Source organism: Mytilus galloprovincialis, chromosome 12 (genome assembly GCF_965363235.1).
Source record: "Mytilus galloprovincialis chromosome 12, xbMytGall1.hap1.1, whole genome shotgun sequence".
In the NCBI taxonomy this organism is placed as follows: domain Eukaryota; kingdom Metazoa; phylum Mollusca; class Bivalvia; order Mytilida; family Mytilidae; genus Mytilus; species Mytilus galloprovincialis.
In genome coordinates, this window is record NC_134849.1 from 79,651,455 (window position 1) to 79,678,116 (window position 26,662).

Consider the following 26,662-nt stretch of genomic DNA (forward strand, 5'->3'; position numbering starts at 1 on the left):
GCCATCAGAGTCGATTTTGGATATGTGAAAGACCAAATGTATCGGTCTTGCTGAGCATTTCTTGCGTTTTGTACCCAAGGATGTGGCTTATCATTAAATGATCCATTTTAGTTGAATTTGTGGATGATTTGGGTTATTGTAGACGCTACAACTTCAGTCTTCTCGTAATTGTTTGCTGTGAAAGGCTTCATTGAATCATGCCAAAAACTGCATGTCGCTGGTTGGCAGAAAGTGCTGACATTTTCCTAGATGTTAATTGCAGGTTCTTAACAATAAGGGCGGGCAAATTCATGACATTACCTCAGGTTCAAATTACAAAATCGTAAAAATGGTGCGTATGTTCAAAAGCTGTGAACTCGGTTTATGCCAGTTCAAAATTCCTTACTTCGCATTTGTTCCGAAAAAATCACTCAACCGTAAAGTTGTCGAAAATTGTCTTAAAAGTCATTTTTATACAACTATACAAAGTTCTAATATAAATGAAATAAAAATTATAAGATTTTTTTTTTAAAACAAAAGTGTTGCGTTTTTATTGGCACTCAGTATATATTCACTCATACAGACATGTGCGATAATATCCAGCCTTTTAGACCAACAAAACTGAAGATCTGACATTATGGTTATAATAATGGTCTGATTTATAATTGTTTATTTTGTAACAACAATTCTAAAATGCCTGTATCAAGTCAGGAATATGACAGTTGTTGTCAACTCGTTTGATATTTTTTGTCATTTGCAATTTCGATTAGGGACTTTCCTTTTTGAATTTTCAAAGAAGATCATTATTTTTGTGATTTTACCTTTTTGTGTATATTAAATTGACCACAAGGCTAGACGAGTATATTGTTAGTGTTTGATGCTTGATATTACCATTTACATAGTATTAATAGATATAAGGGAAGACAATCAGTCAATATATGAGTTAACAAACCTCTAATTCAAGGTACAAGGTTTTGTATTGATATCAAGCAATGTCGATATTTGTTATTTGATAGGTATTCATAATATATAAACCACAAATCATTTTAACTGCTATTTAAACATTGTTGTGACGTCATTATATTGATGTACCCGTTCTTTTTGTCAGTGATTGGACTATCATTTCGCTGTAAGAAACCATTATGTTACCTTTAAGCGTCCAATATTTTGAAGAGAATAACTGCTCTTTCTTATAAATATTGGACAGCTGAAGCTTAAGATAGCATAACAGGTAAATGATAGTCGAATCACTTGGAAAAAAAACTATCAATTCCGCCAATTGTTTTCGACATGTTTAAAAAAAGTACAACCAAAAAAAAACAAATGACAATTTCAAAAAACATTTGATTAAAGTCACCTTCCAATACAATAATTTTTGTCACTCATTAAAACGGTTTCTTGAGAAAGAAATCACTTTCAAATTGTGTAACACTACCAAAAATAACATCACAGCCATTTTTCTCATGTTTTGGGATTTTTCCTTTAGCAATGATCAATCGGTTGATAATGCTCGTTTTAAGTATTGTTTTTGTTGCTTTTATGCATTTCGTTTTTCAAAAGAGTTATCCTCGTCCGTCTTTTGATATCAAAATTGACCTCTGTTGTTTCTCTTATTTCTAAAAGAGGGACGACAGATACCAAAGGGACAGTCAAACTCATAACTCTAAAATAAACTGACAACGCCATGGCTAAAAATGAAAAGACAAACAGACAAACCATAATACACATGCAACAATATAGAATACTAAAGAATAAACAACACGAACCCCACCAAAACTAGGGGTTATCTGAGGTGCCCCTAACATTACACAGATGATGCCGCAATACAAGGGCCATACACAACATAAACTTCACCCTGTGTACAAAGTGCAATTTTTTTCAAGTCTGATAGTATTGCTTGATTATGAATATAATACAACACTTCGCTTATAAACGACGATGAATATAGGAAGTAGAATAATGGAGGCCATTACCGAATGTTATATGTGAAACAAATCAGCCGTGTGTCCGAGTCGCATTTTGTTCGTAGTGATATGTTTTATGTTTAAAGAAAATAAGAAAGACGGTTTTTGTCGAGCCAGCAACTTTTGTTGCAGAAAGCACGACAAAGGTATAGTGTTCCGGCGGCGGCGGTGGCGTTAGCTTACTTCTTAAATTTTTTATATATTTTAAAAAGTGGAAGACCTGAATGCTTCATACTTTGTATATAGATGCCTCATGATACGAACTTTCCGTCAGTCACATGTCCAATGTCCTTGACCTCTTTTTTATGGTTCAGTGACCACTTGAAAAAAAAAGTCCAGATTTCTTGTAATGTTGAATTATTATAAGTAGTATGATAACTATATAGGTATGTGCGTACCTTGCAAGGTCCTCATGCCCGTCAGACAGTTTTCACTTGACCTCGACCTCATTTCATAGATCATTGAACAAGGTTAAGTTTTGGTGGTCACGTCCATATCTCAGATACTATAAGCAGTAGGGCTAGTATATTTGGTCTATGGAAGGACCGTAAGGTGTCCATGTCAAACTGACAGGTGTCATCTGACCTTGTCCTCATTTTCATGGTTCAGTGGTTATAGTTAAGTTTTTGTGTTTTGGTCTGTTTTTCTTATACTTTATGCAAAAAGTAAAAACACAAAAATACCGAACTCCGAGGAAAATTCAAAAAGGAAAATCCAAAATCAAAAGGCAAAATCAAAAGGCAAAATTAAAAGTCCAAACACATCAAACGAATGGATAACAACTGTCATATTCCTGACTTGGTACAGACATTTTCTAATGTAGAAAATGGTGGATTGAACCTGGTTTTATAGCTAGCTAAACCTGTCACTTGTATGACAGTCGCATGAAATTCCATTACATTGTCAACGATGTATGAACAAAACAAACATACTCAAAGAGTAAAAATGTATGACGTGGTTATCTAGTATATTTGTTGTATGGAATCATTGTTAGGTGTACATGTCTAGCGGGCAGATGTCATCTGACCTTGACCTCATTTTCATGGTTAGTGGTCAAATTAAATTTTTTATTTAATACTATATGCCATAGGTCAACTATATTTGGTGTATGGAAATATTTTATGATCTATATGTAAGTCGTGCAGGTTTTATTTGACCTTGACCTCGTTTTCACGGTTCATTGCTCAGTGTTAAGATTTTGTGTTTTTGTCTGTTTTTCAACTAATTTGTTGTATAGAAGAATTGTTAGCTGTACATGCCTGCGTGGTATGACCTCATTTTCATGGTTCATTGGTCAATGTTTAGTTTTGTTGGTTACTGTTAAGTTTATGAGACAGTTGTACTAAAGTTTTAAATTTAGGACTTTAAACATAATATCAATGATAAGTAAAGAAGGCGAGTCATTTCAGCGTTTGCACTCTTGTTTTTGCAATAGAAATACGAGATAAAAAATTATGTTTCTGTAACATTAAAAAAACCACAAGGGACATCAATACACAAACTGCAAGGGAAAAAAACAGAGAAAGGGGAGTATATTGAGTTGGTACAGTTTTTGGTAAACAATAACAGTCTGTCGAAAATTCAGATGAACAACAAAAGAATTCAAAATGACTGCAAGTTGTTATCTCTTCATTTGTAAATATTAATTTTATATTTGAAATTTAAAAAAAAAACTGCGGTGCACTCGGTATGGTTTAAACGTGAAACAATGTTTAAAGTAAGATATAAGCCTCTAACAGTCCATTTTGTAAAATATTAAACAGGTATTCGGTCTGCGGCCTCAGACCTGTCCAATATTGTAACGAAATGGACAGTTATCCGCTTATATCATTTACCTACATAAATACATGCAACAGTAGTATGACGAAAAGCACAAATAACTAAACTATGAGTAAAATGTTAAACGGAAAGTCCCTAATCCGATGGCAATATCAAAAGCCCAAAAACTGGCTCTTCCTGATTTGGTTCAGCGTTTTCGTAGTATACCGCTGTTCAAGAGATCACAGGACGATCCTAAATATATATATAAAAAAAAACAATTGTAGTAACATCTAACGGTTGGCCTGATTCTGTAACCATTAACTGATATTTGATTCATGTTCAGGTGGAAGAATCTTCAATAATGACACAAATGTTGATATCGTACATTTGTAAGCGAATTATTTTCATATAATTATCCAGAAGGATCGCTCACGTAGTTAAGAAAAGAAAAAAAAAAGAAAAAAGATTGATAGAGGACTAATGATTTCTGTTCTATTCATTTGTTATGTTGATACAAACTTTGTTATGTTTTGAACAAAAAAATAAACTTAAGTAAAATTTGATAACTTATTTTGTCTGCTTGTTTGATTTTTTTTAATGATTCCAATCTCGTTAAAAATATAATCGTCGAAAATAACATGAGATAATTTAGCTTCATCAGAATTATAAAATAATGAGGACACATTGTATTGAAATAAAAGTTTAACATGCATAGATACTGATTTATATAGCAAATATGTGCCAGTATGCACAGTAAGTAAAACAATATAACACACAATAGCTTTTTGTTTTTATCTTTTTTTTCAGATGAAGTGATTCCTATATCTTTGTATGATGAAATCAGCAGTACTAATTTGGTTTATTCAAGTAAGTACATTTCATTGTTTTATCAGATAAGTACATTTCATTGTTTTATCAGATAAGTACATTTTTATTATTTGACATACGTACGCGTTTGTTCACACCTCTATGGTCTAGAAGCCGGAACGTTGTCCTTGTATAACTAGATTGTGCAGACTGTTCCTCAAGATTTATGCTGAATACGGCTCAGACACAATTATAACTGTAAACAAAAGATATAAAACTGCAAGGCAAGAGACTAGTTGAAAGATATTTTCCAATCCGACCAGCATTTGTAAGGACTGTTGTTGTACACATTTCAATACCGCTCAGACTATTGTTATAATCTTTGTAGTATATGTGGCCTCTATCTTACCATTTGTTGACTTTATTTTTTAAATCGCTCTTTCATTTCTATAATTTAACAAAACCAAAAAGTATCAATCGTACATCAGTAGTTTGTTTTTGTAAAGACTACAATTTGCAATTGTAAAAATCAAACAACAAAGAACAAAATGTCATGTCATTATATTATCTACCGATTCACCGAACTTTTAATATTTTACAGGTTATTGATGTGACGTTTGTATATGAGTTAAAATGTCCAGCGCCAGGACATTGGCGTCTCAGAGCAAGAAAGTTTTATTGCGGTCAAAGCTATGTGTGTTTGTTGCGTTCTCCAGAGAATTCGTATCGAGAGACCTGTGATGGACTGGATTATAGTAGCACAGGTAATACTGTAAAATGAAATATTTGATATATTCCCCCTATCGTGATGGACTTTTCAATGAAACAAAATTCTGCCTTGATCAATTGCTTCCCTTTTCGATTTTAAGTAATCAAGCCGATAAATTTAGTCATACGGAGGTTGGAAGTAATACTGTATCTTTCATTTTTTTTTTCCAGCAATATTTCCAATATATAAAAATGGGACAATATCAAACACATTCCACATTAGTAGTCAATGTATAGTTACCTCTGATAATTTAGCGAGGCTAGGTATTTATAGATATTATGCTTACACCCTTTCAAACTGTAGCAGTCATCAAAATAGGGCAAACGATATCACAGGAATATTCAAACTCATGAATCGAAAAAAAAATATGACATTGCCATGGCTAAAAACGAAAAGACAAACACACAAACAATATTACACAAAACACAATATAGAAAACTAAGGATTAGCACCACAAATCTCATCAAGAATGGGTGCTCAGAAATATAATCAGACCCTGCTCCACATGTGGCATCGGTACCAAGACAGTAAGTGATTATTTAAATCAAAAGTCTGTACTTATTCAATACTCATATAGACAGATGAGGAAAATACTAGTGTAGAAGATATTTACTTGGCTGGTACGCAAGAGTCTGTGGTATCCATGTCCGACTTATTGTTCTTTTGCAGGGTGCTTAAACGATTTGATAACAATATTGTATTGACCAATGCATTTACTTAGAATTACAAAGGTATTAACACTATTACAAATTTAAAGTTTTCCCCCTTTTCGTGCTTAAATTTATCACCTGATTTGTGATTATTGTTGTTTTGTAAAAGTATAAACAACATTAACATGGTTTACACAATTACAATCCTAGTATCTATGATGATTGTATCTATCAATTAAGGATTTTGCTACAAAAATTAACTGCGCTATGTTACAACATATTCCTCTTCTAATTTCTTTTATATTAACTATAGGCAGCAAACTTATATTCGAACCATATTTCAATAAAGCAGGATGCAGCTATAAACGGTATCAGCCTTTCCCATTTTCAACTGATGGTAACAATTAGTGTGTGTATCAAAAGTCATTTTGTAATGAAGAGGGTCAAATCGTCCACCGTGAAGGAAGAATGATAAATGATACAACTTGTGGATGCGATTCTTCACAAGGGTACATATTTGTTACAACGCCTAAACACAACTGCTATTGTACACCCTCAGAGGAAGACTGTTCGTGTCACAAACTCATTTGTGGTAATGAATGTAAATTTGAACAAACAACCCCGCCACATGATTTATGTATGTGCCTGTCCCAAGTCAGGAGACTGTAATTCAGCGGTTATCGTTTGTTTAAGTGATACATATTTGTTTTTCGTTCATTTTTTTTTACAGAAATAGTGCCGTTAGTGTTTGAATTGTTTTAAAATTGTCTTTTCGGAGAGTTTTATAGCTGACATTGCGGTATGGGCTTTGCTCATTGTTGAAGGTCCTACGGTGAACTATAGTTGTTAATGTTTGTGTCATTTTGGTCTTCTGTGGATAGTTGTCTCATTGGCAATCATATCACATCTTCTTTTTTATATTTTACCTCACACCTATGATGTAAATATTAAAACAACTAAAAAAGGCAACATTAGTATACCTCTGTTCGCAATTCATACATCGATTGAGAAAAAACCTAATCCGGGGTTACGAACTAAAACTGAGGGAAACACATCAAATATAAGAGGAGAAATAATACACAACATAAACAAAACATTAAAATGTAACACACAGAGAATTGAACTATAATATAACAATGGACATTTTCCTGACGTGTTACAGGACATTTTAACAAGGAATTGGTGGGTTAAACCTGCTTTTATGGCATTGTAAAATCTAACATTAAAATGACAACAGTACTTGATAGAACTACAATACGGAAAATCTCTCACCAAATTGCGAGAATAAAAGATTAAACCCATCAAACGAATTGAAAACAACTTTCATATTTCTGGTTAATTTTATAAAATTTTACTTCACACCACTGATGTATACCGTTATGTAATGCCGATGTAAAAAAGTAAAATCAAAAGTACAGAACTCAAAGGAAAATTAAAAACGGAATGTCCAGAATCAAAACCCTCCCACACATCGAACAAATGTCAAACAACTGTCATATTCCTTACTTCGTACATTCCACTTTATGTTACTGCTGTATCTGTGTTGATTTCTTTCTTAAAAAAAACAACCAGTTAATGTTTAGTAAAGCTCGAGAAAAAAAAATATTTATTGTATTTTCATTTTAATTTACCTATTGCTTAATGTACTGGTTTCTCTGCGACAATCTATATTTTAGAACATTTCGGTATTGTAATTCATGAAAAACACAAACCGCTAATGCAAATGATAAATTATAGCCGAAAACAAAGATAATAGTTTTTACTGATAAATATCTGTCTTGTGAAAAATAATATTATAACCTTCAATACCGATACACATGTAATTCTATCACCATTTTAATATAACATCTTACCTTTCTATTAACGAAATTGTAATCTTAGTTGATTTCACTTGTCGAACTGTATATATAAATGTGCATGCCAATTATTAAAAAAAAACCTTATAACAACGTACTGATGAAACATACTTATTCTTAAAGGATGTGTACTTCAATGAATTACATGTTATTGGTGTCATTACAGAAAATCCGTGTCCCTTTAATCATGTTATTGGTACTGCTGTTCGGAATAAATCATGTCAAGAAATTATCGTCAGAACGTAAGTAATTTGCCACTTTGAAACTCTTTCAGTTTTTTAACAACCCTTTTCGACTTCAGCACGACTTTTGTTTTATTAAAAGAAAGATAAGAAAGATGTATATTGTCATTATGCTGTTTAAAGGTAATGTAATGCACTGTCATATCCTATTATTTATCAATGCGTTTCCCTGTAATTGTGCATGTGATTGTTTGTACTATTTTCCTGTTATATAGTGTTGTCATTGTAACGTTATTTTTTTAGAGGGAGGTTTGGCTAGCCACGAAAACAGGTTCAACCAACCATATTTTTTCTTAAAATGTCCTGTACATAGTCAGGAACATGACCATTGTTATATAATAGTTCGTTTCTGTGTGTTACATTTTAGTGTTGTGTTTTTGTTGTTTCGTAGTTTTCATCTTACATTTAATGTATTCCCTCAGTTTACGTTTGTAACCCAGATTTTTTTTTCTCAATCAGTTTATGAATTTCGAACAGCGGTATACTACTGTTGCCCTTTTTTATGATTACCTTATAAGCTGGGGGTTAGGCTAGACATAATACACGTTTCAATCCACAAGTTTTTTCTTGTATAAAGTCAGAATTTGCAGGTGTTATCAAATAGTTCGTCTCTTCCCATTTTGGCGTTTGTTTTTCTTTTTCCGTTGTTTTCCTCTTATAGTTGATGACTTTGGTTTAAAATTTCAACCTGAATTTCTTTGACTCTCCATCGAGCAATAACCTTTCAAACAACAATTATGGTTTTTCTTCCTCAGAAATAGATTATCGTTGCTGTATTTTGCAAAAGTTTTAGGAATCTTTGGTCCTCAATGCAGTTCAAAATTTTATTTGTTTGGCCTTTTCACTTTTCTATGAATCGAGCGTCACTGATGAGTCTTATGTAGACGAAACGTGCGTCTGGCGAGAATAATTTTTAATTCTGGTAAGAGTGTTGAATGCATACATGATATTATATACTACTGTTGCACACATAAATAACAGCAATGCTTAACAATTACCTAAAATAGTTTAGAGCATAAACATAAAGTTTGAAAAAAGGAATACCTCAAATTTCTGTTTGTTTCCAGGAAGCTTTTATAATCAAGATATGAAGTGCTCGGTTCTGTTAGCAAATTTCGAAACGTGATATTAGTTTTACAACTTGAAATATTTTTGTAACCTTATTAATTTTATGATCAGTTGTGCGGATCTATGAAAAGTTACCCATTATGTAATGTGTCTCCTAATTAATATGGTTAAATGTGATAGCAAAACAAGAAAATATGTCGTATAAAATTTGATCTGATATACCCTAATTCGAAATACACAAAAAACAGTTATAAGAGTTTAATGGAGAAGACACTAGGACCCAAATCCTATGTCTGACATTTCTGGAGCCTTAAACTTGTAAAACAAAAATGTTAGTTTTTTCTGATTATATTATTATAATATAAACATGATGACGTAACAGCTCAATACATGAAATATGTTTCTACTTATCATTAATACCTCAAGGTTGCTGACATATGTAATATGCATCACTCTTAACTACCTACCAGTATTTATCAATTAAGGTTTCCGAGTTCATTACGTGTCAAGATATAAAGTAAAAATATCAAACTGAACCAATGGTTGTTAAGTGAGGAAACCAACAGAGTTTTAGTATATTTTCCCACTGTGTTGGCTCCTAAGACTGCACGACTTTATTTTCAGATTAAACAGATTATCACAGCAACAAGTCTATATGGGAATGCTCATCTAAATAATAAGCGCGTTAAATAGTTAGGTCCATTGTTGTCTGTATGATCTGAAGCTATTTATACTTTTTAAATTGTCATTACTTGTGTATCTTTTTACATTGGCTATTGTCTTGTTGATATTTTTCCTAATATCCTCAAACAGGTCACAACCAAAAAACTTGTCTTCTCCATTAGAAAACAGATTTAAAGATGTCAGAAATTATTATAACGAAGGTATGTTTGCATTTGTATGGAAAGTATCATATGTTAGCCTCTTAAAAAACCCATCAACATTGCATCAAATTACTTGTGCATAAAAACAACAAAATAGCTAAATTGTAAAAACTCCAAAATAATCGAGACTGAAATGTTCATGAATTGCACATTAACTGTCAGTTAACTTCTAAACTGGATTTTGGTGTTCTCCTTTCACCAAAGCTGTGCGATTACAGTGGTATCCATGAACATTCCGTTACAGGCTGAATAAAGATGTGTCACTAACATATGTATAAACCACACCCACAACCAGGGAAAAACAATTCTCAAGTTGGCCCAACCCCTCACCACGGGAACACTTGGACACCTGGAAGTCTGTAATAAACATGTTTACAGATGTTTCTCATCATCTAATCCGGTTGGTCGGTCAGAAAAAAAATGCTATTTAAAAACATAAACAAGTATGTATATCATACTAATTTTACCTTTATAATATGGTTCATAAATAGTTTTCTCGTTTGAATTATTGTACATTTGTCAACTAGGGGCTATCTATCAATTTGACTCATAACTAAGGTAGCACAATACAAAGATTTGTTCACTCCTAATCAGACAACTTTAAACTGATGTAATTCATTTCATCCTTCTTTATATTTTATAGATGAGGTACCAAAAGAAAGAAGAAAGATTAATCTTTCAAATTGTGATAATTTCATTTTGACATAATTATTACATAATCAATTGTTATGTAATTAGTTGCTATATTGTGATGTCCACACTTGAATGAATTTAGCGTCTTTGTTCTTCATAGCATCCCAAAATATTTTATAGATTCTTGTACAACACAGCTTGATCTCCAAAACTATATCTCAGATTTTTCCTATTGTATTTCATTCTCTCATAAATCTTAAATGAAGTTTGCAACATCAATTCATAAGAGGTCACTAAATTCAATGTGGTATAACATTTGTTCTATTGATTTGAAAGATTAATCATTCTTCTTTCTTTTGGTACCTCATTTATAAAATTTAAAGAAGGATGAGTGGAATTACATCAGTTTAAAGATGTCTGATTGGGGATGAAAAATCTTTGTAATGTGCTACCTTAAAGACGTATAATGTTTAACCGTTGTGTCATGTGGGGTATGTTGGAAAGTTTTCTCGTTGGCAGTCATACCATATTTCCTTCTTTTTATATCGTGTACTGTAAACCTTAAACCTTTATTTCTCTTTACAGGTAGAACTTATAAATTAAACTGTATTTACTTTACCGTAGCATTGTTGATTGTCTTGACCATTGGTTTACCAATATACGGTAATTATATATTCTAAGTCAGATGAAAGTAGATGTCATGCAATTATCAGTTAGAAAGTGATACACAAAGAACAAAAAGTTATCTTTTCTCTAAATTCTAAGTTTAAAACATACAAACAAAGTCATATCAAACACTGCAATCGATCAAAAAGACAATAAAAGTAACAATAAAAATAACAATATGCTAAAAAACATAAATCTTTCTAAAATTGATAAATATGAAATTATTAAAAAACTAAGGTTTCAACTCCCTGACGCTAATTTGGTCTTAAATTGATTTGACTATTTTGTAGGTATTTTTTGCTCTTCAACTGTTTTGGTACTTATAAAACCTCGGCTTTCACATATTCGGCTTTGAATCAAAAACAATAGTATATATATATTTATATTCTACAAGGTGATAAACATAACAAAAAAAACAAACTTACTTTTGATATATCTCCGGCCTAGATATTATATACTATCAAGTCCAGAAATTGTTAACAAGGTAATTTAAACACGGTGTACTTTATTATAGAAATACTAATTGCAAGTAAAAAACATAATTGGATAGATTGCAACAATAAAAAATGTGTATGGAGCAGTCATTGTAGTTTTCCCTTCTGTTTTTCCCTTCAACTTCATGTATCTGATTAGCTGTGTATAGTTGTATCTTGCCATAATTCGAATCAATGAATAGTCATATTTTTGGATGACGTGAAATTGTTATTCGATGTATTACGGTATTTTTGATAAATGAAATTGGTTATGTTTGCAGGTTTATCACAGTGGCCTGATACATTCTATAAAGTTCCTTCGTTTAAATGGATAGTAGATCACCTAACGTTTTTTGGTATGTTGAAAAACGAAGAAAGTAAAAAGATTAAGAAACGGAGTTCAAATGAAGAAAAGAACAGGAAACTAATGGAAATACTTTTGAATGGAGGAGAAGACCATTATGATAAATTCCTCGACGCTTTGAACGCATTCGGTGAATATCAAGAACTCGCAAAACTAATACATAACACAGAAGTTAAATCTGAAGATAAAGAATTAATTCAAAATTGCACTAAAAGAAGTAATTAAAACATATATACGTGTATGTATATTGAAAGGTTATAAAGTTTGTCCACATTGTGCATAACATAATTATGTATATATGTAAACATATATTTTGAAACTCAGTGAAAAATCATGAACAGTAAAAATAGATTGGGAAGTACATATAACTAATTAAAAAAATCAATTTGTACCCCGAATCCCTCATCTTAAAATTAGAGTCAAAATATAAAAAATTAACACTTGGGCTGTATGTTTTTATTCTATCAATTTTTTGATACTGTATATTTCTTTCTTGATGTCTAAAATACATGTACTAAGTCAGGAACATAACAGTTGTTAGCCATTTGTTTAATAAGTTGGCGCTGTTTATTTTGCCATTTGATTATCGACTTTCCGTTTTCAATTGTCCATGGAGTTCAGTCTTTATGTGATTTTACTTCTTATTAAATTTATGTTTATTCATTGTATTTCATTTAAGAAAATCATTCCATTTTGATTGAAATATTGGAATCAGGTTTGAGAAAGAGACCCAACAATGGATGTTGATTAAAGGAACGGACGTGGATCAAAGTATAACATTTAAATAATAAGGGAAAAGTTAAGGATACATACGTTTGCTTTTTGCTACATGTAGCTTAGTATATATTCCAAATAATGTATCTATAAAAAAAGGCACCTGTATTAATCATGTTAATGATTTAGCTCATGAAACAAATGTAAAAAGTAAAAACAAAAGACTGAACTCCGAGGAAAATTAAAAAAAGGAACGTCCCAAATCAAATGGCAAAACCAATAGTTTAAACATATCAAACGAATGGATAACAACTGTCATCTTCCTGACTTGGTACAGGCATTTTAATTAAATACATACATTGATGAAGACCATTTGTTGTGTCGAAATGTTGCTCAAAACGAGTTAGTTTCACCTTGTTTCTATATTTTTAAATCATATTAGTATCGTTGAATAAATCTGAAAACATATAATTTTGTTTGTTTGTTGCTGTTCTTTGTTTTGTGTTTTCGATGAGTATTAAATTTTAAGAATGTATGTTCTCTATATACTTTGTATTTAAGCATATATGTACACAACTTTAACCTATAATGGTTTACTTTTTAAATTGTTATTTGGATGGAGAGTTGTCTCATTGGCACTCACACCACATCTTCCTATATCTATGTACATTATTATATACATTTGTGTTCATGGACTTAAGAAATATAAATTCATTTTCATTGGATCTGATTACTTCTTTCTTTGTTCGATATGATGTTTGGTTCATTAATGTAGAACTATTATTTATCAATCTAGTATGGTTGGTTGAACTACACTGTACCTAACTGTACTCGACTTTGGTCTCGATTTACCTACGAGTCTGATAAATAACTAATCTGAAATTGTACTCGATCAATTATCGACCGGACTCGATTAGTCTTGACTAGTCTCGAATTTGAGATTTAGTCGCGACTGGTCTGGGTCAGCCCAAATATCTAAATTATTTATAAAGCATACAAATTTCCTGCTCGTTTGGTAGTTTGAATAATGCTGTCAAAATGTTAGATTTTAATTGAAAAGTAAAATTAGCTAGAGTTTTTAGTTTGGACTAAGGTCAGACAGTTGCATGTCTTTAAATTATATAATTCTTTGAGTTTAACTAATAGGTAAAAAAAAACTAATAATTCAGTTCGAACCAAGTTTAAATATTGACATTTGAAACCTGTTTTCATAGCTTTATTATTCAAGTAATTTTGTAGAGTAAAATATGTGCTCGACAAGTAACAAACTATCTTTTAAATTTCTTAACAGTTTATAATGTGATCAATAACTGCTCATGAATTGCACAAAAAATATGCTTAGTATATACAAATTTGAACTAGATACATAAGTACATTACACTTATTATATATAGAATGTAGATTGGTACTGTCGTATGTTGCATAGGTTTTTGGAATTTTCTGTTTTAATGGTCTTTTTAATTAGTTTTTGATTTGGGTTTTCTCGCACTTTTATTAATACTAGGGTCAGAAATAAGCCTTCTGTATAAATTAAAATAGCAAAAATACCAAACACCAAAAGAAATTCAAAACGAAAAGTACATGTATTTTATGTCAAAATGAAAGTTCAAACACATCAGTGTGTACAAAATAAGTAGTAATGTACATGAAGTAATCACTACTAGACATTTAGGAACTTAACAAAAAAAAAAAAAAAAAATAGTTGAATGAGCAGACATAATGTTAATTTTCGGCCGTTGCAAGCCTGGCTTATTTATTAAGCACTATCTTTTTTTAGACTCGTTTCGGTTTTTACACATTCCCAATTTCATGCAAACATACAAATGTATATCTAAACATGTCATGAACAAAAGCATTTAATCATTTTCAGTACTCGCTTTACCAAAATATAAAAATAAGAAGATGAGGTATGAATGCTAATGAGACAATATAGTTAAAAAAAGATTGAAAGTGAGCTTTATTGGCGAATGTATGGATTTTAACAACGAGAAAAACCAATAAGTATATTCGGCTATGAAAGATTCTGACATGAAAAATATGAAACTATTCATTTGCGAAAACTGACAAAAAACATTCACGGAAAAAACATATATGACAGACATGAATAACGACAGGCTCTAGTCTTGTAAAAATTGTTTTATCCATCAGTACTATGAAAATGCCTTCATTAACCCTAATCATTTGATTTCAACAGTATCATAAGGTGGCAGGTACCCATTAAGTGTACCGGAACATGTGTCCTTCGCAGACATGTTGTTAAATCTATGCATTAAGGTATACATTTTCATCATGTGAACTGAAATAATAATTGTGTTTGCCCGTTTATCAATTTTGAAATTATCTAGAAACTAAGGTTTTAACTCCTTCAGACAAAGTTGGCTTTAGATGAATTTGACTATTTATTCTAGTTTTTTTTACGTATAGCTCTTCAACGGTTTAGGCATCTTAGAATTTCATGTTTGGCTTTGAGCGTTCCTGATGAATATAAATCCAGAAAAGCGCTTCGGACGCATGACATTATTAATCGTGTTGTTTTCAATTTGTTACTGTAAATGGGCCCGACACGTCAAAATATAATATAATTTAAACAACAAAAAAACTATGACCAAGAATAAGTACTGACTAATGAAAACTTAGAAAGTGGAGATTTTCAACATGTTCTCGACCGATCAACCTTCCCTGTAAATATAGGATTACTCTCTAATAACATGCCAAAACAGAAACTATTTTTTTAACAATTAAATTTAGAAATAAGTCTAACACGTTATTTTAGTACGAACGCATTTAACTATTGATCTAATGAACAGGAAAATCATAGCACAACAGTAGCTGATGATACCCTCGGAAACTCATAGTAAAAACAGTAGCTGATGATACCCTCGGGAACTCATAGTACAACAGTATATGTTGATACCATCGAAAACTCTTAGTACAATAGTAGCTAATGATACCCTCGGAAACTCATTGTACAATAGTCTCTGATGATACCCTCGGGAACTCATAGTACAACAGTAGCTAATGATACCCTCGGGAACTCATAGTACAACAGTAGCTGATGATACCCTCGGGAACTCATAGTACAACAGTATCTGGTGATACCCTCGGGAACTCATAGTACAACAGTATCTGGTGATACCCTCGGGAACTCATAGTACAACAGTATATGATGATACCCTCGGAAACTCATTATACAACAGTAGCTGATGATACCCTCGGGAACTCATAGTACAACAGTAGCTGATGACACCCTCGGGAACTCATAGAACAACAGTATCTGGTGATACCCTCGGGAACTCATAGTACAACAATATCTAGTGATACCCTCGGAAAACTCTTAGTACAATAGTAGCTAATGATACCCTCGGAAACTCTTAGTACAACAGTATTTGATGATACCCTCGGAAACTCATTGTACAACAGTAGCTGATGATACCCTCGGGAACTCATAGTACAACAGTAGCTGATGATACCCTCGGGAACTCATAGTACAACAGTATCTGGTGATACCCTCGGAAAACTCTTAGTAAAATAGTAGCTAATGATACCCTCGGAAACTCAAAGAACAACAGTATACATATCTAATGATACCCCCGGAAACTCTTAGTACAACAGTATCTGGTGATACCCTCGGAAACTCATTGTACAACAGTATCTGATGATACCCGCGGAAACTCATTGTACAACAGTATCTGATGATACCCTCGGAAACTCATTGTACAACAGTATCTGATGATACCCTCGGAAACTCTTAGTACAATAGTCTCTGATGATACCCACACATTCATTGAACAACAATAGCTGAGGCTACCCTCGGAAACTCATTGTAAAATAGTCTCTGATAATGCTCTCGAACTCATTGTACAACAATATCTGATGATACCCTCGGAAACTCATTGTACAACAATATCTGACGATACCCTCGGAAACTCATTGTACAACAATATCTGATGATACCCTCTCGGAAACTCATAGTACAACAGTTGCTGATTATAACCTCGGAAAACTGTAGTACAGCAGTATCGGATGATACATTAGACAACGCATAGTACAACAGTATCTGATGATACCCTCTGGAAGTCATAGTACATTACCTGGTGTATCAATCCAATGCTGTAACAATGAATTACAAAGGAATAATGACAAAAAAGGTACTACACAATCTGATCCAGATTGGAAAATCAGGAAAGTTTGACAAACACGCTCTATACCTTTCAGAGTTTGTTTTTTTACCAAACGTACGTTTTTATTGAAAACGCAAAAGGTTTTTTACACGAAATTAAACAAATGTAATTGATCTTTGTGCTTGGTAACCGTATCATTATTCAATTTCATAGGACTGAACAATGTCATAATTAACTCCAAGTTATTCTCTTAAGGTATTATGTCATGCGTGAAATTGATGAGAAAAATGAGAGTTAATAGCTAAATAAAACCGACTTTCTCATATGAAGTTTCAATAACCATTGAAAATAAATAAATTTTTAAAATGTTATATATGGTGTTATTTCAATTTCAATTTTGATTAGTTTCTATGTTCTACCAACAATTTAGAATTGTATAAGATCAAAATAACTCATTTGTGACAGGTATCAAAGAACCAATGTATCATACATGAGGGTTTGGATCGAGTTTCGCTAAATATTTTTTCTTTAATTTTGAGGCTAATTTTTTTCTATATATTTTTGCTTATTAATCTCTATTCTATGTATCTTAGCACCTCATTATTCCCTATTCTTTTTGTGTCCATTCTTATTCATTTCTTACATTTTATACCATTATTCTCTATTTTGTAAACCCCAATCTTCACCCTCATCCATATATTCTTTCACACGAAGAACCAATCACTATTATATAATATTACACCGTCATTAACTCGTCATACAGCTTTGGTTACTATGCAAAGGCGATTCACCATCAAACTTTATAACGACATTCTCAAGTAGTAACGGAATATCAGTGAATATAATGTTTTGTATAAGGACAGTAGTGTTTGCAATTTTAGCACAACCTGTTAACAGTTTTGATATTAAAATACAGAAGTTTTACACCAACACCAACACAAGAGTAGTTCAAAATGGAGCATTAGTGAACACTATGAAAGTAAAATCACTATTCCAGTGTGCAATGATGTGTACAAGTGATATTAATTGATGTTCCAGTACCTATGATCAAATCTTAAAACACTGTTCATTATTTTTTGCTTGCTGTCCTTCAAAGGAACCATCTACAGGATCAGAGACATTTATAAAAACTCCTAAACCAGGTAGGATTGTCACATTATGAAAATAATTTATAATTATCATTAGATTATTTGAATATATTTCTTCTATTTTTATATATCCGAGCGATTGAGGGTTGACATGTCTGACTGGTCATAGATCCTTACATACCAGTATATAGTCGGTTGAGGGATGATATGTTTTAGCGGTCGTAGATCTTTACATACCAGTATACATTCGATTGAGGGGTGACATAATTTAGCGGTCGTAGATCTTAACATATCAGTACATACATGTAGTCGATTGAGGGGTGACCTGTTTTAACGGTCTTAGATCTTAACATACCAGTATACAGTCGATTGAGGGGTGACATGTCTGAGCGATCGTAGATCTTAACATATCAGTACATAGTCGATTGAGGGGTGACATAATTTAGCGGTCGTATATCTTAACATATCAGTATATAGTCGATTGAGGGGTGACATAATTTAGCGGTCGTAGATCTCAACTTATCAGTATATAGTTGATTGAGGGTTGACATAATTTAGCGGTCGTACATCTTAACATATCAGTATATAGTCGATTGAGGGGTGACATAATTTAGTGGTCGTAGATCTCAACTTATCAGTATATAGTTGATTGAGGGGTGACATAATTTAGCGGTCGTAGATCTCAACTTATCAGTATATAGTTGATTGAGGGTTGACATAATTTAGCGGTCGTACATCTTAACATATCAGTATAAAGTAAATTGAGGGTTGGCATGATTTAGCGGTCGTAGATTTTTACATACCAGTATATAGTTGTCTGATATGTACTCTTTACTTTTTGTAACTGTTTGACTACTGAGTGTTATTGAGGGATGATATGTTTTAGAAGTCGTAGATCTTTACATACCAAATATACAGCGATTGAGGGGTGACATGTTTTAGCGGTCGTAGATCTTTACATGCCAGTATATAATCGGTTGAGGAATGACATGTTTTAGCGTTCGAAGATTTTTACATGCCAGTATATAGTCCTCTGATCTGTACTCTACTGTTTGTGACTGTTTGACTGAGTGTGAATTTGCACACCTGGTCTCACTGTGTCGGATGTTACGGAATGACATCAGTTATAGGGTTTGTAACATTTATGTGTTTGCTTGTAAAAGATACAAGATTTAAACAGATGTCAGTTACAGTCTCATCAATTTGACTCATATCTATTGTGTCGTAAACTTAGCAAAATTGTCAATACAGAGATATTGATGACATCAAATGAACTTTATGTTGTATTGTGCACAGGCTATAATTGTATTATTTGAACAATAAAATAGAAGGCTAAAATAATTATATTGAAGCTCCTTCTTTCAGTTGATAAACATATAGAATATTTTTTTAGATTTGATTTTTTTGGTCTATCTGCCATTTTTATAAGCATGTGTCTTTTTCATGGTTTTTCATTTTATTGTTCAACGCTTATTTGTTATGTGTTTTGAGTATTAATCGATTTTTTTGAGGATTTGTGATTCTTTTAAACTTTATCACATGTAGATTTGTATTTACTCTGTTTGCATACACATGCTCTTGGGTTTGACTTTTTGGGGTCAAAAAACCACATATTGCACACAACATAGAGTATGACACTAAAGTATATTCTAGAAAAACCCAATTTTGTAATGTTCATCAGTTGTTGATTAATTAAATAACAATTGCAGCCATTGGTTGTGGTCAATATGCTTCTATTAGGCTGTAATTGGATATTAAAATATGTATCTGATTGCTCACACTTGTAATCGGTTAGAATTATATGTTTTAAGGAAGATGTGTTTATTTGTTTGATTTGTTCATATTTGTTCATATTTGTTTTCGAATGATTCCATACTATGATGTGAGTTTCATGATAAGAATGTCTTTATTTTAACTATATTTTAGCGCACCCTTATTTCCTTTAGTACTCTCATGCGTATATTTTACTGGTTGTTTTATAAACATTGATCACATCTGTTTTTTCCAACCATCACTACATTAATCGCTCAAAATGTTTCTTTGATCATTCTAATTATTACCTTCTTTAATATATCACTTGAATATCATAAATAGTTATCTAAGGTACCATGCTGATATTTGGATACTCCAGACGCGCGTTTCGTCTACATAAGAGTCATTCGTGACGCTCAGATCAAAACAGTTAGAAAGCCAAACAATAAAACTATTGTAAAGGTAAAATCTGAACAAACTAATATCATTGTCTTTTACACGCAAAGGCCAAATTGCATTTAGTCCAATCTATTTAAATAATAATTATTTTTTAGTTATTTACTTAGTGTGGTCAGCATCATTAAGTTCTCTTTTCCTCGATATTGACACAAATTACAGTGTATTACGATCGTAATATTTTCTACTTTCCAAGTTGTCAGCTTTCCATTTTTCCTCATTTATATATCCTCTGACAATCGAATTGCGTTTCTAAATCTCAATTCATACCTTACGTTCGTGCATGTTCATATTACAAGGATACACGATTGAGTTATCCTTACATCAACTATCTATAGTACAGTATAACGATGAAATCGACAGACTTTAATTTGAACATAATCTTGAAGGGTTGTTTTTTTTTTCGTTTTTTTTCTACATATTTTTTCGTTTTTTGTTTGTAATGAAGAATGTTGCTGATGTCGATAGAATCGATTCATTTATTATATTAAACTGAAGTGGAAGGAATTTCCTTTTTTGAATCATGTAAAAGATTCCGATCCTACTGGTTAAAAAAAGAAAAAAAGAAAAAAAAAGAAAAAAAGAGCTACATCATGTGGTATACTGATCAGTCTTTATATTTGATAAAATGTACTTATGCATCCCTTGACGAATGGATAATCTTTATATAAAATGTACTTATGTATCCCTTGACGACTGCATAATCTTTATATAAAATGTACTTATGCATCCCTTGCCGAGTGCATAATCTTTATATAAAATGTACTTATGTATCCCTTGCCGAATGTTTAATCTTTATATAAAATGTACTTATGCATCCCTTGACGAGTGCATAATCTTTATATAAAATGTGCTTATGCATCCCTTGCCGAATGCATAATCTTTATATAAAATGTACCTATGTATCCCTTGCCGAATGTTTAATCTTTATATAAAATGTACTTGTGCATCCCTTGCCGAGTGCATAATCTTTATATAAAATGTACTTATGCATCCCTTGACGAATGGATAATCTTTATATAAAATGTACTTATGTATCCCTTGCCGAGTGCATAATCTTTATATAAAATGTACTTATGTATCCCTTGCCGAATGCATAATCTTTATATAAAATGTACTTATGTATCCCTTGCCGAATGCATAATCTTTATATGAAATGTACGTATGCAACCCTTGCCGAGTGCATAATCTTTATATAAAATGTTCTTATGCATCCCTTGCCGAGTGCATAATCTTTATATAAAATGTACTTATGCATCCCTTGCCGAGTGCATAATCTTTATATAAAATGTACTTATGTATCCCTTGCCGAATGCATAATCTTTATATAAAATGTACTTATGCATCCCTTACCGAATGCATAATCTTTATATAAAATGTACTTATGCATCCCTTGACGACTGCATAATCTTTATATAAAATGTACTTATACATCCCTTGACGACTGCATAATCTTTATATAAAATGTACTTATGCATCCCTTGACGACTGCATAATCTTTATATAAAATGTACTTATGCATCCCTTGACGACTGCATAATCTTTATATAAAATGTACTTATGCATCCCTTGACGACTGCATAATCTTTATATAAAATGTACTTATGCATCCCTTGACGAATGCATAATCTTTATATAAAATGTACTTATGCATCCCTTGACGACTGCATAATCTTTATATGAAATGTACTTATGCATCCCTTGCCGAGTGCATAATCTTTATATAAAATGTACTTATGTATCCCTTGACGAATGCATAATCTTTATATAAAATGTACTTATGCATCCCTTCACGAATGCATAATCTTTATATAAAATGTACTTATGCATCCCTTGACGAATGCATAATCTTTATATAAAATGTACTTATGCATCCCTTGCCGAATGCATAATCTTTATATAAAATGTACTTATGTATCCCTTGACGAATGCATAATCATTATATAAAATGTACTTATGCATCGCATGACGAATGCATAATCATTATATAAAATGTACTTATGCATCCCTTGACGACTGCATAATCTTTATATGAAATGTACTTATGCATCCCTTGCCGAGTGCATAATCTTTATATAAAATGTACTTATGTATCCCTTGACGAATGCATAATCATTATATAAAATGTACTTATGCATCCCTTGACGAATGCATAATCATTATATAAAATGTACTTATGCATCCCTTGACGAATGCATCATCATTATATGAAATGTACTTATGTATCCCTTGACGAATGCATAATCATTATATAAAATGTACTTATGCATCCCTTGACGACTGCATAATCTTTATATAAAATGTACTTATGCATCCCTTGCCGAATGCATAATCTTTATATAAAATGTACTTATGCATCCCTTGACGAATGCATAATCATTATATGAAATGTACTTATGTATCCCTTGACGAATGCATAATCATTATATAAAGTGTACTTATGCATCCCTTGCCAAATGCATAATCTTTATATAAAATGTACTTATGCATCCCTTGACGAATGCATAATCTTTATAATATTTTACACAATAAACAGACAGTAAAAAGAATAGTTCTACTGTAAAGAAACCTCAAGTGGATGATACAGATGTCATCAAAGCTCTCAGAATGCATTCTATGTTTTGAAGACCTTTTAAAATTGGACCTATGGTAATGTTTTGGTCCATTGCTACGCTTTCTCTTAAGTTAGTAATGCGGATCTTTACTATTAGATGATGATTAATCTGTTGATTAATCCTTTAACATAATGTTTGACGAGTTTCGCTAACATAAAGGAGTTTACACAAAGTAATTATATTCCATTAACGACATTTACCATGGAGCGGTTCATATACTAATACTATTTCCTGTTTACAAAACTTTGAATTTATCGAAAAACTAAGGATTTTCTTATCCAAGGCATAGATTACCTTAGCCGTATTTGGAACAACTATTTGGAATTTTAGATCCTCAATGATCTTCAACTTTGTACTTGTTTTGCTTTATAAATATTTTTATATGAGCGTCACTGATGAGTCTAATGTAGACAAAACGCGCGTCTGGCGTACTAAATTATAATCCTGGTACCTTTGAGATTTGACCCTCGATCTTTTTAATCAAATTTCAGGAAAGGTGTCACTCTAATGAATTGAAATTCTCCTTTGGACCAAATTTTTGAGTCTCTAATGGCATTTTCACGCCCCTCCCCCTTTTGGCAATGTTTTGTAGCAACTAAATGCAGATTGTTGCCATAGTGACAACAAAAAGAGATTATATTTCACCATCACAACTATTCAAAATTTGAAATCAAATCAATGGAAGATGCTCTTTCCATAAATAGACACATGCATAACACAAATATTAAGCCTTATTTGTTAGAAAGTAAGAGCATGAAGAGGGTAGTTAAAAATTATGAGTGTCAATTTTAAGTTTTTTCCCTAACTGTGTACTGCTACCAAAGGTCGGTTACGACAGTTGGAACATATAAGATCGGCATGGCATTTGTAAAAGGTTCAAACTTATAACTATTTATATAGCAAATATTTATTTATTGACTTTATATATTTTAAATCTTGAATACAGTTGATAAAGCGTTAAACACATAAACCATGCATATATACGAAACATTTATTACTATAGTTACAGTTACATAAAGATGAAGTTTATATACAGTCACTACTTTTGAAAATAATCTAAATGTTTTATTATAAAAGAAACAGGTGTAATGATTTAGTTTTGAAAGAATTTTAAAAATAGATACAAAGTTATCAAAATGTTCGTATCTTCATATTTTAAGTATATACATGTAGTCATTTGCTTTTTTCACAGAAATGTTCTTTTCTACTACACTGGCCGACTGCAGCAAATTACCTCCGGGAACTTGTAGTTGGGTATATACCATCCAACCTTAAAATGGACCTACCATGATCGTATTTTGTGAAATGGACACTGATCACGGAGGGTGGACGATAAGCTATTTTTTTCTGTAAATAAAGAAAACAAAAAATTATCATATCTACTAGTATTTCTTAATTTACTGCATTTCTATTTTGAAAAATACGACTGTCATTTATAGGTGAGAGGTTCAGCTAGCTATAAAACCAGGTTTAAGTCACCATTATCTACATAAGAAGATGCCTGTTCCAAATCAGGAATATGACAGTTGTTATCAACTCGTTTGATGTGTTTAAGTTTTTGATTTTGTCATTTGATTACGGACTTTCCGTTTTTGATTTTCCTAGAAATTCGGTAATTTCGTTATTTAAATTTGTACTCTATTATGTCTTTGTCTATTTATCAATATATGGCTTTGTTTGCTGGAACCTGATGTTCAGTGGTTCTCGTTTGTTGATGTGGTTCATAAATGTTTCTCGTTTCTCGTATTTATTAGACCGTTGGTTTCCATGTTTGAATGATTTACTCTAGTCAGTTTTGGACCCTTTGTAGCTTGCTGTTTGGTGTGAGCCAAGGCTTCGTGTTGAAGACCGTACTTTGACCTATACTGGTTTAAAATTATAAATTGTGACTTCGATGGAGAGTTGTCTCATTGGCACTCATACTACATCTTCTTATATCTATTGTATCTGTACCAAGTAACAGATATGACAGTTGTTATCACATAGTCCTACGAATGTTGGCGTTTGTATTTGTAGCAGTTCAGTGTTTTTATTGTTCTTGTTTTTCCCCTCGCATGGTTGATGTGTTTCTCATAGTTTTTGGCATGTAACTCGGATTTGTGTAAGATAAATCGATTTATGACTTTTGACAGCCGTATATGCCTTTATGTTTTACTTAAATCTCCTTGGAAATTTTTTAGTTTTAGTTCTAGAGAAATCTCTAAAATGTTAAAACAGAAGACTTGGTCATGTTAAAACGTTTAGCTCTTCACACGTAGTAGAGTACCTGTATTTGTATATATTTCAAAGGTCGTATAAACCTAAGAAATGCCGATTCATATATGTTTTGGAATAAAATTGAAAATGGAAATGGGGGATATGTGAAAGAGATAACAACCAAGGAAAGCGCAGGTAACTGCCGGAGGCCAAAAATGATTATATAATTCAATGCAGCATGAAAATCCCTGCTGGTTCCTTTATTTTATCGCCAATATACCCTGGATATGCAGTCATTTTACTATTCTTTCTACGGATTCATGTAGTATTTTGAAATACTTTAATTTTTGATGACACGCGTCTTCTGATGCGCTGAGGTTATTTTGTTATCAGCCCATAGACATAATTTAGTCGTGTGACCGTGACGTCATCAACGTTTTTTAATGGTTTTCTACGGTTTAAAATGGAATTGATACTTAAATTATAAGAAATGACTGTATTATTATCTCTGTTTATTCGAAATAACATAAAAAATGTGGTGCGCTGTTAAATAACCCGCTACGCGCGTTATTCAGTGTGCACCAATTTATTTTTATGTTATATCTTCATAGACAGAAAAAAATATTACAGTCATTCCTTAAGTATTTTTCTAATGACTACAAATAAGAAAATGAATGATTTATAAACTATTACAAAAGCTTTGAGGTATTATGTTAACTAGCGGAGCAAGACATGCCGATCCTATGGTATGCAATGTGACACCACATTGTAATGTGATCATTTCTTATCCTCAATTTGCCATTTGTAAGCTTCAAGCTTGTCCTTTGTAACATATACATTTCTTAATGTCTGGAAGAAAACAAGTTAATCGACGGGTTGTGTGTATTTATACGGGCACCAATAGCGCCATTTAAATAGTAGACTTGTTCTAATAGTGTAATGAATCACAGGGTGTCTCCATTATTCACATTTTTGAATCATTGCAAGGCCAAGGTGTTGGCAATACTTTTTGTCATTCTTGGTTTTCTCAGCTGTATTAAAACATTTTATCGGCGTACTCAATTTGAAGCTTGGTATCTACGATGTGTGTTTTCTATCCCGACTTTGGTTTTCGTGTTTGTCTTCTATTTGGGTAGCTGACCTGTATGTCTTTTATGTAGAGCATTATTCTGAGTTTTACCAAAGGCTACGTTAATCGATTACAATCTACAGACTACCAAGCATACTATTTGTCTTTTCTTGAAAATCAATTACGTGATCACCGATTACGAAAAACGATTTGTTTTGTTCTGCATTGTTTTCTTCGGTTATTTTGATTTCAACATCATTTAAAAGGCCGAACAGTAAATTATTAGGTATTTTATCCGAAAAAAATTGTAAGAATAAAGGCAACAGTAGTATACCGCTGTTCGAAAGCCATTAATCGATTAAGAGAAAACAAATCCGGGTCACAAACTAAAACCGAGGGAAACACATGAACTATATGAGGAAAACATCAAAACAACATGAACACTGAAGTGCAACAAAAAACCAAACGACAATATAACACACACAGAAACGAACTATATGATAATAATTGACATTTTCCTGATTTGGTACTACAT

The 26,662-nt window shown here is 32.1% G+C and overlaps 1 protein-coding gene across 1 annotated transcript; it reads left to right on the top strand.

The window, feature by feature from the left end:
• The first annotated feature begins 4,511 nt into the window (after positions 1 to 4,511).
• Positions 4,512 to 13,294, top strand: LOC143054960 (uncharacterized). Its single transcript, XM_076228052.1, has 6 exons — positions 4,512 to 4,571; positions 5,113 to 5,275; positions 7,953 to 8,028; positions 9,910 to 9,980; positions 11,199 to 11,276; positions 12,034 to 13,294. The coding sequence occupies exons 1-6, from the start codon at positions 4,536 to 4,538 to the stop codon at positions 12,339 to 12,341; spliced, it is 732 nt and encodes a 243-aa protein (XP_076084167.1). The 5' UTR covers positions 4,512 to 4,535; the 3' UTR covers positions 12,342 to 13,294.
• Positions 13,295 to 26,662: the final 13,368 nt, after the last annotated feature.

Coding starts and splice junctions, on each gene's coding strand:
- LOC143054960 (XM_076228052.1), top strand. CDS start 4,536: ATGATGAAATCAGCAGTACTAATTTGGTTTATTCAA. Junction 9,981..11,198: donor CAGAAATTATTATAACGAAG/GTATGTTTGCAT, acceptor TTCTCTTTACAG/GTAGAACTTATAAATTAAAC. Junction 11,277..12,033: donor CATTGGTTTACCAATATACG/GTAATTATATAT, acceptor TTATGTTTGCAG/GTTTATCACAGTGGCCTGAT.